At 45.4% G+C, this 15951-nt stretch overlaps 1 protein-coding gene across 1 annotated transcript in view; it reads left to right on the top strand.

The window, feature by feature from the left end:
* The window catches only part of GNB1L (G protein subunit beta 1 like), a 57730-nt gene extending 55324 nt beyond the window's left edge, over nucleotides 1-2406 (top strand). Inside the window, 1 exon segment of the mRNA XM_043498081.1 lies at nucleotides 603-2406. Within this exon segment, the coding sequence (XP_043354016.1) occupies nucleotides 603-911 (309 nt within the window). The 3' untranslated portion in view covers nucleotides 912-2406.
* The last annotated feature ends 13545 nt before the right edge of the window (nucleotides 2407-15951 follow it).

Genomic DNA, 15951 nt, shown 5'->3' with positions numbered 1-15951 from the left:
CCTTCTCACTATGGGGTGCATCAAAAATCTCCTGAGAATGAGTTCTGGAAATATAGATTTACTGACATTGTGACCTAATTCTTGAAAGCATTCCTTTCTCAGGGCACTATGTAGAGTGCCATCACAGCCTTTTGGTGATTCAGGGGACCACATCAGTAGGAACCAGTAGCAGGTAGTTTAATACTAGCCCAAAAACCCTTCATGGGAATCTGGAAACAAGGCTGTGGCTCTGAACTTTGCAGCTCAGGCCCATTTCTAAGAATAACAAGAGTGAGAGAGCAAAGCTGTATAGTCTGACTATTCTCATTTAAACCAATTTTTCAGTGATGGCAAAGTATAAACCATTTAAATTGCAATAAGTGTACTACAGATACCTTTTTTATTTTTTTTTTTTTTTAAAGAGACCAGCTGAAGGTAGATTCTTGTGGTCTTCTGTCTCTATCTACTGTTATCCTAAGTATTGCATCACCCCACGTGTGGTTTAGAAGTTGGAATACCCACTAACAGGCAAATTTATACCTGTGTGTTTGTTGCTTTCTCTAAAATCACAAAGATTTTGTTATTTTGTGCTCACTTTAAATAACTTTAACTTTGTCGCTCAGGTTCAGAAAACACACAAACTCATCAATGCTGGGATTGCTGATGTTGCCATCCGCCAGGACAAGAAGATCCTAGCAACAGCAGGGTGGGATCATCGTATCAGGATCTTTGGCTGGAAGAAACTGAAGCCCTTGGCAATACTGGACTACCACACAGCAACTGTCCACTGTGTATCCTTCTCAAATCACAGTAGGCCAAGTGAAAGACTGCTGGCAGCTGGCTCCAAAGACCACCGCATTAGTATCTGGTCAATCTATAATCAAACCTCGGGTCCTCTGCACTGTCCTTTGGAAACTAGAAAGCCAGACTGATGAACCAGAAATTGTTGTGTGATTAAAATCTGGCGATGGGGAAGTATTAAACCATCTGCAGTTTGAGTGCAAGTCCCCAGAAGGACCTGTTCACTACAGAAAATGTTTTGTTGTAGAAGAGAAGCCAACGCTAGGAAGGGAAGAACGGATAATTATGCAGTTAAGGCAAAGGCCTAGCAGAGTTGGATTCTGTTGCATCCTCTGCCACATGCTTCTTTTGGCAAATTGTTTTGATTCTTTGTGCCAGTTTCCTCATCTGTAAAATGGGGAGAGGTGCTGTCACTCAGTCATGGTGTAGTCTAGAGTACACTGGTTTCCAAATCATATTGAGATCCTTAATGTACGTAAGTGCAAAGAATCAGTTTTATGTGAACTTGAACCCATTAAACCATCCATAGAAGTTTCTCATGTCAGTTACTTTTTCTTCCCCATAACTGAAAAGCTATCAGACCAACCTTGATTTGTTCACACTTCTGTCAGTTTCTAGCTTAAGCGAACAGCCAGGAATGTGACTAGGGATACCCTTTGGCATTTATGAATTTTATTATGTCCCCTGTCACCTCAAGCCTTGCAATTAATCATAGAAAGAAAAAGGAATCTTTCCATGCACTGCATTGTAAAGCTATGTAAAGCCTTTTTCAGAGCCAGTGCTAAATCCTTTCCATAGACTGACTAGCAGAAGGATTTAAACTGAGCAATCCAATTAGCGCCCTTCTCCTTGGAGATTTGGGGGTAAATTTCCAGTATGGTGAGGCAGGGATTTGGCTACACATCTCCCATTAACATTAATGGGAATAGCATGGATAAAACCTTCTGCACTATCCTGAAAATATACCCTTTAGTTTGTCATCTCAATGGTCGTGGAAGCTGAAATCCATTCCAGAAGTTGATTGTTTTTGCTTGAGTCAAGGCACAATGCTAGCATTCTCTTTTTCAAATATATTTGAGCAGTACAGTCTGTTCGCAGGCCAGGCGATCTCACCACTTAATTAAGGTTTGCCAGTAAGGTGCACTTATATCTACACCATAAAAGCAATTAACAATGTGACTTTAAATACAGAGTAATTTAGAAATGCTAGGGGGTACTTAGCATCAGAAAAAAAGTCTGTTCTGCAAAGGGGGATTTTGGGGAGACCAGTGCTGTTCTGTGGTGTTTTATTGAAAAGGCTTGTCCCTACCAATTTATGGGGCTGGACATTAAAGGGGAACTGGTCAGAAATGGACAGCAGCATCAAAAGACGTCAGAACTACATTTCAATAACCAAACTCGTATAATGCTGATGCGAAAGCTAAACATCAAACCAGGGCCTTCTGTGCACCTGTACCGTACATGCAGGGATGATCTTGTTGAAAAAGTGCTTTCTAACTCTGTACAAGAAATGTTCCTTAAGTGCCAAGCCCCAGTGTTCTTTCCATTACAGAACATAAAACATACTGCAACAAAGCTTTTACTAATAAAACTCTGCAATGTTTAAAGCAGTGTCACACACTGAAATGTGTTCCTGCATTTCTTTGGTTATTTTTCCCTCGACACTCAGCTCTGTGGAGGTGTATTTTGCACCTGCAAGTCGGATGAGGCCTGATCCTGAGAGTCCTTGAGCCAGTCATTGGGAGTTGCAGATGCGCATTACATCTAGACCAGGGGTGGCCAACCTGCGCCTGAGAAGGAGCCAGAATTTACCTATGTGTATTGCCAAAAAGCCACAGTAATACATCAGCAGCCCCCCATCAGCTTCCGCCCACCTGCCAGCAGCCCTGCTGATCAGTGCCTTCCCCACCCCATGCCTCCTGTGGCATGCAGGGAGGCTGTGGGGGAAGGGGGAGGAGCAAGGGCATGGCAGGCTCAGGGAAAGGGGCAGGAAGGAGCGGGGGCCTTAGGGGAAGGGTGAAGTAGGGGCAGGGACTGTGGCAGAGTCAGGGGTTGAACAGTTGGAAAGTTGATGCCTGTAGCAGGTGCCTATGCAAGGAACCACATATTAACTTCTGAAGAGCCTCATGTGGTTCTGGAGCCACAGGTTGGCCACACCTGCTCAAGGCAGTATATGTGTATGTGAAATGATCATGCCAGGATTACTACATATCTTCCACTTCCCATGCAGAAGCGAGGGACATGAGCCCAGCAATCTCCATAGCACCATCTTCCTCAGATCCACAAGAAGCCTGACCAAATGCTATAAGGAACCTCACACAGTTTTCCTCCCCACAAAACAGATGGAAAGAAAGCCACTGTTCCTTATTCTGTTGTATTAAATTGCAGTGGTACCCCCTCTGATCTCAGAGACTCTCCCAATTTGACAACAGGACACCTCCTGTTGAATTCACATGTATTAAGGCCCTGCACCTATTGAGATGAATGGCAAAACTACTGACTCCAGTTACACATGATTAAACCCTAAGAGATCACCCTTCTCCAGCAAAGCCCTTGTTTTTTGGAGTTTTACCAGATTAAAGATTCAGGGCCAACCTCATAGTTGCTGCTTGATTTCTTTGTGTACAAATCAGAGAAAGAGGGGTTGGGAGTGTTAAGGTGAACACTAAGGCTATCTCTCCACTGCCACTTTCAGTGCTAAAAACACACCCCTGAGCAATAAAAGTTTTAACGCTGGAATGTGCCAGTATAGACGGCTTTATGGCTGGGAGCCCGGTAGAGCTACCATCCCTCATTCGGGGTGGTTATTTTTTTATCACCAGGAGAGCTCTCCCCTCGTGATAAAGCATGACTGTACTGCTCATGTCACAGTGCTGCTGCGGCCATGCTGTAATGTGGCCAATGTAGACATACCCCAACTTTTAGGCCCAATTTACTTCTCTCCTCTTTATAATTAATGTTTCCTATATAGCTGCAGTCACTTGGTTTTTGAGTTGATGAACTCAATGCATGTCAGTATGTACTGCTTTGAATAGAAAGTGAGTCTTTGTTCAGCTGTGCTAAGATACTCCATCTGCAGTGGAATCTTTAAAAAAATACTTCCAGCTTTTTAAAGAATTCTAGTTGCACTGCTGTCTCTGAAACATGCTCGAGTATCTCAAAACCTGATCCAGTACCTCCAATGGAAATTGTAGGGTGACATGACACCTGAAGCTTATTGAACAGTCATTATTCATTAACAGCTCTTTCAAGCCTTCTCCAAGCAAGGATTAATATACAAATCACTTGCTAATTGAGAGTATTGTTTGATCTGGGCTAGTAGTTGAATCTCTAAAAGAAAAGGAGTACTTGTGGCACCTTGGAGACTAACAAATTTATTTGAGCATAAGCTCTCATGAGCTACAGCTCACTTCATCAGATGCAAATACAGACTAACACGGCTGCTACTCTGAAACCAGTTGAATCTCTGTTCACTGACAAACAGTAGTACAAAAAGAAAAGGAGTACTTGTGGCACCTTAGAGACTAACAAATTTATTAGAGCATAAGCTTTCGTGAGCTACAGCTCACTTCATAGTGCAGGCAGTCTGTTTTTCTCTGGCCTTGAAGGCAGCCTTTGTAGTCAGAGTTCACTGTCTATCATAGTTGCGGAGATGCTCAAGGGATTCTTAAAGTAGCCTGATATTTACTAGTTCTTTGCAAATATTCTTATATGTTCCTTGATGATCAAATTATCATTCTTTGCTGCAGTAGATGTTTATATTTGTTTGACTAGGTAGTTTAAAAAAAAATCCTATACAAGAATAAATTAAAAATAAGGAGATAAACACACATCTTTAATCCCACAAACAGATACACACAGCAGAGCCTGGAGTGTTATTGACTTTAACAGGAGGGAGGACGTGTATGTGCAGGACTCGAATTTTGCCTCTTCAAGCTGCACATAGTAATAAGTACTTCATAGTGAAAGGGTTAATCAGCAATTATATTTTACTTTCATCATCCTAATAAATTGTGCGGGTTATGCATTTTTTAGTTTCCATCTAAGTCACTGGAGAGCTGCTTGGATACATTATCTGACTTAAATACCACACTGACTGCACAATTTTGAGCTGGATCACAACTTTCCTGAAATTTATGAAGTTATTTACTTCAGGATCAAGACATGAATTTCAGTCTCAGACCTGAACTTTCCCAAAGTAAAGAAGTGTTCAAATCAAGGGTTAGTTTGGGCCCATCTCTGTTAATACAGGATGATAAAATGTAGCTACCTGATCACATCTAAGCAACCAGTGTAAAATATTTTCAGACAAATTAAAATAGCTTTTTAAAATGTAATCTGATCATGTTTATTCCACTGAAGATTTCAGCTGACTCATTTGCTATCAGAAGGTTTTGAGTAAAGAACCACCAAAACTGATGGAGTTAGCCCCTGAATCTCACCTGACAGAGAGGAACAGGACTAGCCTGTACTTGGCCTAAAGGAGTCAAGAGTGAAGGTGATGACAGCTAAATTGTTGCAAAAAGGCTTCCTCCCAAGAAGTGGTGTATCTGTCACTCTGGGGGAGGGGGTGGGAAGCAACCAACATTTATAAGCTAATTGAAATAAATCCCAAACACTAGCATTTGTACAGCAATTACATGGAATATTTATCACCAATGGAATGAATGCTGACCTCTGACCCTCAGATGTTTCCTGTAAATGAATCCGTTAGTTCCAAACTCTTCCTCTGCTCTGAATGTGGTGAGCAGGGTGTTGAAGTGGAGACGAGCTAGGGAAGATAGCTGGCCATAGGTATAGCAAAGAGTTAGAAAGAAGTGAGGGTGAGGGCCTGTGAAAAGAGCAAATTGTAAAACCTTCCCTCCTGCACTCTGAAATTGAAATTAGTGATTAGTAATAATGGCATAAATTACACACTGTGGAGCCTTATTGGGACTATTGCAACTTTTTTTTAAAAGATGCAAAGCTTTAAAGTCAATACTGTGTGATGGTATCTAGTATGTTTTAAATGCATCTTACAAAACTTGATTTTGTCCAATGTTAGCAGACAAAACTACAGCTTCATCAACTTTTTCTTCTCTTCAGTGTCCCCAGTAGAGATAAAGAGGTGAAGTGACTCACTAGCACAGCAGCCAGGCTAATTATCTGAACGAAATGCAAGAATTATTGAGCCAAAGATCAATGCATTTCCTTACTGAGCATTGTCACTGTGGTGTGAAAATGTGGTTCATTGTGTCCTGCCTGGATTAATAGGACAAGATATGTTAACACAACAATATGTGTTTCAGACAAGAGGTGATATATGCAGAGCCTTTAAACATGACTTTACAGTGTGCTACAACGTGAATTATAGAGATGAGCTGTTGCAAAATACAGGGACTTTCTGTTATTCACACACAGTTTGGAAATTCTCATCTGTGTCCCAGTGCTGGAGGCATTTTTCCAGCTGAGCATGTATCTTTCCTTTGCCACATGGCAGCATCAATTTGGCCTTTGGGAGCAATTAAATAGTTGTATACAGCCACAGAGGAGGACACACTCTCCAAACAGCTCACTCCTTCCATTAGTCACACCTGTTAGGCCAATTTCATTGCCAGTGTACCTTCACTGAAACCAGTGCAGTTGCACCAGTGACATAGTTGGCCTATAACTCCAGCACTTTTTTGTAGCATTATAGGTACTGAAAGCATTACAGAAACTGCAGCACAGACATTAAGTGTGACTAAGGCCCCTGAAGGAGTGGTTAAGTGCCTAAGTCAACATTCAGGCATCACTGGCATGCACAAAACCACTGCTCAGCTGCACCAAATCTGTGGGCACCCGTTTCTGCTAGAGGGCATATGCAGGGCTGCTTAAGTCCTGACACTGCTGAGCAGCTTGGCACCAAGCTCATACCTAAGGGTCAGTGGGATTCACAGACCAGGTGCCTCCTTACCTGTCTGACCTGCGGAGCCTGATTTAAGAGCACACAGCACCCACACAAAAGATTGGGGGGGGGGAATTAAAGTATTCATTAGAGCAAGGATATGACTCCCCCAGAGTGCCCAAGGCTATAAAGTCATTCTTGATATCACTTTCTGGGCTGATGATGCCTGTTTATGCATTTCACGCAAAGTGGAAGAGATTCAACAGGAGAGATTGTGAGCAACCCAACCCAGAATAGCTCTGGCAGCCCATGTTTTAGGGTTGTCAACTGCATCACCGCTATGGTGCTTGTTTTCATTTGGTCCCTAAAAATGTCTGCATAATGTTATCGGATACCAGGATTATTTGGGTTGAAGCAGCTGTTTCCTCCTTTTGTTGGTGTGTGTGCTTCTTAGATTCAGTTGCATTTACTCAGCCTAGTGAAAGGAAAATCTTAAGACTGAGCAGTTTGTACCAGAGAAATGACCCCTCTATATTTAATGCACATGCCTGAGGAGGTTCATTCTAACTTTTAGCTATTAGTGGTTTATTCCCTCTCAATCCCATCCATCATGCAGCCTTTGGCACTTTAATGTATTATTAAACCACATTGCTGAGAGTGTAGCAACATAATCCCTGAATTGTGAATGTTTTGCCCATGTGATTAATGGTGTGAAATATATCTGTGCATGTTTTACCAGCGTTATGATGTGTGTTGCTTTATTCTGACTTTGCCCCAAGGAATCTGATGCATAGTTCAGTACTGTGGCTACAAATGTGTCCCTTAGGTGATATAAAGATCCTGGGAAACCTTAAAGTTTCCCAAAGCAAACTAATTCTACAGTATCCACAGGTACCAGATTCTGATCACAAGCCTTACGAGGAGCATTGGGGTGAGGAAAAAGCCTACCTAGAGATTTGTCCTGGAATTTAGCTGTCCTTTTGTACTAGTAAATTAACTCTATCTTCACACTCATTTGCTCTCTTTATTATAATGTTTGCAACATATTAGGAAATGGTGCAAATTGCAACCTGAAAAGGGTCTTTTAGGAACCATGCATGCACATCTGACAAATTGTTGTGCCAAAACTGGACCTGCCTGAAGGACTGCATGATTGCCACTATACTGCAAATAGTGGAAAATCCAAATGTTACAATAACGTTGGTAATAGAATTCATACCTCCTGCTCCAGACAGCACAAGCCCAGCCACTTTCACTACTGGAGAATCTCCACTACGTCTTAGGAGTATAGCGCTTAGGGCACACACTTGAGCAGTTCTGCCACCTTCCCGTAGAAGAGAGGGTACAAGTTTGGTAGCCAGTTTTTACTTCATGTTACAAAGCCCAGTATGGAATAGATGAGAAAGGCAAATTATGCTTTCACATTTATGATTAAGAATGTTTTGTTTAGAAGTTGTAATTTAAAAACACTTACTGAAAGCTAGAGAATATGGGATACATTCTGCTTCAATTAAGTTTCCCCCTGAATGTATGTACATTAGAATTGCAAAAAAGCAGCATTAATCCCATGGCCCTATCCCTCCCAGCTCCCATCAGGAGCAGAAGTAACCTGTGGACATGTGGGATTGCAGCTAGATCAGGGCACATGCAGTTTGTGCCAAAATGCACAGCCAACAAAAAAAAAAAAAAAAATCAGGAAATAAGACTTCTGCCCCCGTTACCAGCCCTAGCCATGGCTTTTCTCATGCTGCATACAGGCCCCAGTTGTGTGACAATGTCTGTGGGAGAGATGTTCAGGCATACATGTGGGAGGCAAGATTAATGGTTGGTTTTACATGATAATTTTGAACTTGGTAGAAAATGCAGACATGGCATCCTTCTTGATTGTAATTAAAAAGCCTATAATTGCTGATATTAAATCTTAAGTGAATCCACACCTACACTGCTTTTAACTTAATGCCCTATTGTAACCATTGTCTTTTACTTTTTGCCTTGGGTTCTTGATGGCATACAGACTTGGCACCAAACTCACCAGAGAGTGTGAATCTTTAAAGGGTTAGCATGTGTGCCATTCCTGTTTGAAGTATCGAAGAGCAAGCAGGAAAGGGAATTGATTCAAAGACTCCCTTCATGTTTGCTGAAATGTGCAAAGTGGTGCTAGAAAAACAGATCTTCCCACTCCATTTTCCCAGTGCTGCCTCTCCCCTTCAAAGGGAGTGAGGACTAGGGAGGAGTGGGCTTGTTCTGCCTCATTTTGAGCCCATCAAAATATGATGGGGTTTGAGCATGTGACCTGACAGCTACTATTATTGAGATTTACAGTCTACCCAAGAAAAACTTTGGGAGGCACTGAAGCACTGGGGCAGAATATAGAATGAAATCCACTGAAAGGAGCAAGTGACTGGGTGGGGAGCAGCAGAGTGAAAAGCATATACCAAGGTAGAAGTCTTGCCTATACATGGTGCACTAGTTTAACTAAAGTCATCTAAAAATTGATGTTGCAAACTCCTGCTGCAGATGCACTTCAATCAGTTTAATACCTTGCTCATAGGGATTTAGCTTACTTTGGTAACCGATGGGCATACAGTTATAGACCAAGGCACTCAGAGCACTTTACAAAGATGGATAAATATTAATGCCCATTTTACAGAGAAGTAGCATGCTGCACAAGGACTTCATGACTCCACCATTAAAATCACCTCTTCTAACTTCTAGAGAAACCACCTTCATTTATTATGGCCACCTTCTGTGTGAAGCATTTGCATACAGTTCTCAGCCTGCCAAGGCCCAAATGTGGGATGCGCTGTGTGACAAAGACCCCAAATGAGATAGGAAACTTAAAATGTGGTGGGAGCCATTCAAAGAAAGGACTTTCCCTGAGCTCAGTTTCGTTATTCTGTATTTCTCACTCCTGAAAGGTATGAAGTGCTGGTCTTTGAATTGGGACTAGAGAGCTCAAGTCCATGCTTTACTTTAAGCCAAGTGGAAGTTACATCACGTATTGTATATTCGAGCATGTGCTGAGCCCTTATTCATTTTCATCAATGAAAGTGAAACGACACCAAAAACGTAGGTAGAAGACAGGGAGCAATGGAACTAAAATGAGTGGTAGCCCCAAAATGAGGTATAGTCATAGGGCATGTTTCTTCAGCCTCACAGGGGTGATGTGAGGCTTAATTCATTATCACGTTGAGATCTTCAGATGGCAGTTGCTATACGAGTTCAAGTGCTACGATAATATAGCATCCAGTCCTGCAAAAGCCTCATAGGTAGACGTCTCATTGACTTTAATGGAAATTCTGCATACAAAACCCTTGCAGAATTAGTCCTCAGGTGTGAGTTACCTGGCTTTTGTTCTCTGTCACTTTAGTATGTGAAATGTAAAAATTTATCATGAGTACAAGAGTGTGTTTGTTGTAATTATTTTATTGACTTTTCTTCATAAGCTTTTCTTTTTTTAAATCTGGAAACATTTGATTTCCCCTAGGGAAAGAACATTTATCACACTTTACACAGATCATATTTGGCTAATCCTTTTGCGCGCATATATATATATATATATATATATATATATATATATATATAATATATATACACACACACACACACACACACACACACACATATACACACACACACATACATACATATACACACACACACATACATACACATATACACACACACATACACATATACACACACACACACACATGCAAAACGTGACATATACAAGGCTATTTGAATTTCATAAAACAGAAAAGCAAGGAAATGAGATATAATAAGTATATTGCACAAATACGTGTGCCCAATTTACAAACCTATAGTATCTTTAGTAAATGCATAATAGGTGATTTCTGGGGGTTTTTAAAGTGTGTTTTTTGGCACATAAAAGGTTTTTAAGCTCTTAACCACTGAAATCAATGGAAGTTAGAAGTGTAAATACACACTAGCCCACAGATCCTCAAAGGTCACTTTATTGATTAATGATGGATTTAAATTCACACTAAATTCATAGTAATGGTCACTATTGAAAGGTTAAAGACGTTTTTGCTTTTACCAGATCATTTCAGCCCCTGTGGTAAATTATGTATCTAATTTACAGATAAACTGGACCAGAGTAATTAAAAATGGAAAAAAGTTAGTTACTTCTTTATAGCGCAATTTATCAACGGCTGGGTTCTGATTTGAATCATATTGTCAGCCCTCTGATTTTTTTAACATGAAATAATGTATAAACACAGCTGAATATTGCTGTGTGGCCAGTTATTCTGGAATCCTACACAAATAGAAAGATATTTCCTTACTTAGGCATCTGTGAAACACCACCGATCTTTGTGTGTGTCACATGGTACCTTGTTAAAATGTACGTTTTTTTCAAATCAGTTTGTACATCTGCAAATTCATGCGATATGCAATGCACAACTTGCTCTGTAGACGGCGTTTGCTCTTCAGCCACAGCTCTGCGAGAATGGTTCACTTGCTGGGCTTCATTTCAGAGCCAGCCAGCCAGCAGCACGATGGTAGGGTGGATGGGTGTGTAGAAGAAGGAGCTTTCTTTAAGACAGCAGTTTGACTAGGTAGAAAATAACCTGATGTTCCAAACTGATCTAGCTACAGAAGGACTTACAGATCTAACAGTGATGTCAGCCACAGCAGCCCCTCAATCGCTTCTCAACCCAGCCAAGTTTAGTTTAATTTCTTCTAAAGCTGAGCCAGGAGGACGTACAAATAGCGAGAATGTGGAGGAACCCACAGGTTGACTTTTCTCAGGCTGAAGAGGGGATAGAAGAAGAATAAAACGAAATAATCGGAGATCCTTGGGTGGAAGAGGCTAGAATCCTGCTTTACACATATTAATTCATTAGCCTTCCTAGCCCCCTCCAGGCTATTAGCGCCTTTCACCAGTGGAGAAGGGGCCACAAAGCGGTTGGGACTTGCCCATGGTAGGATGTGACTGATCCTCTTACGGAAGCGGACAGGGACCTTTCCCATTGCCCCTGCGTGTGTTTGTAAAGCCCCTCGCTGGTGCTGAGCTGAGCCTGCGTCTTTGCTGTGCTCCCGGACCAGCGGGCCCCCCCGTCTGGAGCTGCCCGGGGGTCGGGCCATCCCACAGCGCTCGGGGGCCACCGGCTTCTCCTGCCGCCCGGGCACCGAGCCTGGGCCCAGGCGCTGCTCTGGCCATGGGGATGGCTCGATGGGCCTAGCCGCGGCCCGGCCCGACGGGCGCCCGCGGGCCCCTGCGCAGGGCAGCGGGCGCTTGGCTCCCTCGAGGAAACGCTGGCGGCCAAGGAGTCGCTGCAGTTTGGCGGGTTTCAGGCCCCGGGATCCGCGCGCCCCGCCCCAGCCTTGTGTCCCTCACACCGACACGGGACACGCAGACAGACGCGCGCAGCCGGGCCCGCAAAGCGGCCCCACGCACCGGGGGAGCGGGCAAGTGGCGTCAGCTCGCCCCTCGCACACCCCCGCTGAGCCGGCTGTGTCTGCCCCCACCCCGTCTCTCTCTCTCACCCCCCTGCATCTCTCTCACACACACACACACACACCCGCCCCCCGTCTCACACCCCCCTGCATCTCTCTCTCACACACACACACACCCGCCCCCCGTCTCACACCCCCCTGCATCTCTCTCTCTCACACACACACACACACACACACACACACACACACACCCGCCCCCCGTCTGCCCCCCACCCCGTCTCTCTCTCTCACCCCTGCATCTCTCTCTCACACACACACCCCCGCCCCCGTCTCACACCCCCCTGCTCTCTCTCTCTCTCTCTCTCTCTCACACACACACACACACACACACACACACACACACACACACACACACACTGCATCTCTCTCACACACACCCGCCCCCCTCACCCCCTGCTCTCTCACACACACACCCGGCCCCCGTCTCACACCCCCTGCATCTCTCTCACACACACACACACCGCCCCCCGTCTCACACCCCCTGCATCTCTCACACACACACACACCCGCCCCCCATCTCACACCCCCCTGCATCTCTCACACACACACACACACCCGCCCCCCGTCTCACACCCCCCTGCATCTCTCACACACACTGTCTCTCACCCCCACACACACACACACCCCGTCTCTCACACCCCCCGCATCTCTCTCACACCCCCTCACCCACCCTGCATCTCTCTCACACCCACACACACCTGTCACACACACCCCTGCATCTCTCTCACCCACTGTCTCTCACACACACCCCGCATCTCTCTCACACCCCCCGTCTCTCTCACACCCACACACACCTGTCGCACACACACCCTGCATCTCTCACACCCACACACACCTGTCACACACACCCCCTGCATCTCTCTCACCCACTGTCTCTCACACACACCCCCCGCATCTCTCTCACCCCCCCGCATCTCTCTCTCGCGCGCGCGCGCACAGACACCCCCGTCTCTCTCGCAGACCCTCACAGCTGTCAGAGTATCTGTCACACACACTCCCGTCAGTCTGTCGCTCTCACCGCCCCGCCCGCGGTCTGTCTGTGACGGTCCCTCCCACCCACACTCGGTCTGTCTGGTTCTCTCGCAGACCCACACACCTGTCAGGCCGCGGGGGGGTCCGGCTGGCGCGCTCGCTCTCACACCCACACCCCAGCCAGAGTCTCTCTCTCGCTCCTCCCCCCCCCGGTCACCCTGTCTGGCTGCCCCCCCCCCCGCGCGCTCAGGTCTCTGGCAGCGGCCTCCCAGCCGGGGGGCTCCCGGGGGGGGGGCGGGGGCTGGAAGGGCGGCGAGCAGAGCCCCGCCGGAGGCCCGCTCCGCAGCCAGGCGGGGCGGCGCGGGGGCCAGGCTGCGGCAGGGCGTGCACGTCTCGCCGCCCGGCCCTGCGCCCCGCTCCCGCAGGGGCGCCCCGGCGGGAGCCGCCAACACCTGGCTCAGTTTGTGGCGCCCGGGCTCGCCCGCTGGAAAACAGCAGCATCCCCCCCCCCCTGTAAAAAGCCTTCCAGAAGTGGGGGCCTGGAGCCCAGAAGGGCGTATTTAGCCAGCGCAAGAGACCCTGCTTCTTAGAGCTGCTGAGCAGGCACCAAAATCGATCGGTCCCTCTGACCAGGTCACCAGCCCCCTGCCCCGGCTGGCGGCTCCAGGCGGTTGGGCCGCGTGTGCAGGGGCGGATTTCCCCATCAGCGGTTAAATGCGGACGTACCTTGGGCAGCCGCTTTCGGAACGGACCCCGAGCTCTCTCAGGCCTTTTGAAATCCGTGAGAGTCTTGCCACTGCCCCCGCCGACAGCGACGTCCAGCTGCGTGAGAGAGGGCCACTTTGACAGAAATCGGGTGCGTCTCTGTATTACAATTTAAAAACTGGAAAAGACAGCATGTGCCTTTGTAGGGTGCATCCTGGTTAAACCAGATAGCGAACAGCTAGAAAGATCGCATGGCTGCCGTGATCTTACATGATTCCCTGGTGCTCCATACCAAAGCTTTGCTATAACATTCAGAAAGCTTATTAGGGCAATGCAGAATATAAAATCCTGGGCTGGAAAGGACCTTGAGCGGTCAGCTAGTCTCGCCTCTCCCCCAAGGCTGAGAGAGGAACAAGTAGACCTAGCACATCCCTGGCAGGCGTTTGCCAAACCGGTTCTTAAAAACCCTACAAAGACCTGATTCCACAACCTCCCATGACAGCCTAGTTCAGTACTTAACCATCCCTAGAGTTAGGAAGTTTTGCCTAATAGATTCTCCCTTGCTGCAGATTAAACTGATTATTTAGTGTCTTACCTTAAGTGGACATGGAGAACAATTGATCTGTGGACATCTTTATAACAGCCCTTAACATGTTTGAAGCCCCTCCTCTGTCTTCTTTTCAGAAGACTAAACATGCCCAGGTTTTGAGCTGTAGCTCACGAAAGCTTATGCTCTAATAAATTTGTTAGTCTCTAAAGTGCCACAAGTACTCCTTTTCTTCATGCCCAGGTTTTAAACTTTTCCTCCTAGGTCGGGTTTTCTAAACCTTTTTATCATCTTTGTTGCTCTCCTCTAGACTCTCTCCCATTTGTCCACATCTTTCCTAAAGTGGGGTGCCTAGAAATGGCCACAGCGCTTCAGCTGAGGCCTCACCAGTACCCCGTAGAGCAGGACTGTTACATCCGGCATCTTATATAAGACACTCCTGTTAACAACCCACTAAAATGGTATCAGCTGCTTTGGCAACTGCATCACATTGTTGGCTCCTATTCAATTTGTGGTCCACCATTACTCCCAGAGCCTTTTTAGCAGTACTATCACCAACCCAGTTGTTCTCACTTTTGTATTCATGTATTTGATTTCTCCTTCCTAACACTAGTACTTTGTACTTATCTTTATTAAACTTGATCTTGACACATTGGAGAATTGGTCAGAAAACAAGATGATTTTGAATTCTAAACCTGTCCTTCAAAGTGCTTGCAACGCCCCTCCCCCAGCTGTGGAGTTAGCTGCAAATTGTATTAGCATGCTCTCTCTCTCTCTCTCTCTCTCTCATTACCCATATCATTAATGAAAAATATTGAATAATACCAGACCCAGGAAAGACCCCTGTGGTGCTCTGTTAGATAGGGTTTCACATTTTGACAGTGATAACACTGATAACTATCTTTTTGCATATGTTTATTTCAACCAAATGTGCAGCCACATAATCATTTTATGAGACCACATCTCCCATGTAGAAAGGCTTCCACACTCTCTGTGTGTAGCACAGGGGGTCTCTAATGACCGCTCCAGATAAGCCAATGTGCTCACTATATGCAGTGTGTAGAGGGAGAGACAGCAGCTGATATGGCTCGCCTTTAAAAGTACCTGTGGATTTAGGGATGCAGTACCCTAAGAAATCTCTTTCCCTCTTAATTTATCTGTTGTGAAAGGCATGGCCAGTTCCTTTTATCACATCTACCCAGTTCTGTGACATAGGATGGACAGAGGGATTAGCCATTAATGAGGCACTACAAGCGGTTTTGGGATGCATCAGGAGAGGCATTTCCAGTAGGGATAAGGAGGTTTTAGTACCGTTATACAAGGCACTGGTGAGACCTCACCTAGAATACTGTGTGCAGTTCTGGTCTCCCATGTTTAAAAAGGATGAATTCAAGCTGGAGCAGGTACAGAGAAGGCCTACTAGAATGATCCGAGGAATGGAAAACTTGTCTTATGAAAGGAGACTTAAGGAGCTTGGCTTGTTTAGCCTAACTAAAAGAAGGTTGGGGAGATATGATTGCTCTCTATAAATATATCAGAGGGATAAATACAGGAGAGGGAGAGGAATTATTTCAGCTCAGCACCAATGTGGACACAAGAA

The sequence above is a fragment of the Dermochelys coriacea genome, chromosome 15, assembly GCF_009764565.3.
Source record: "Dermochelys coriacea isolate rDerCor1 chromosome 15, rDerCor1.pri.v4, whole genome shotgun sequence".
NCBI classification, from domain to species: Eukaryota; Metazoa; Chordata; order Testudines; family Dermochelyidae; genus Dermochelys; species Dermochelys coriacea.
The sequence above is the reverse complement of the archived record's forward strand: the minus strand, read 5'-3'. Positions and strand labels throughout refer to the sequence as shown.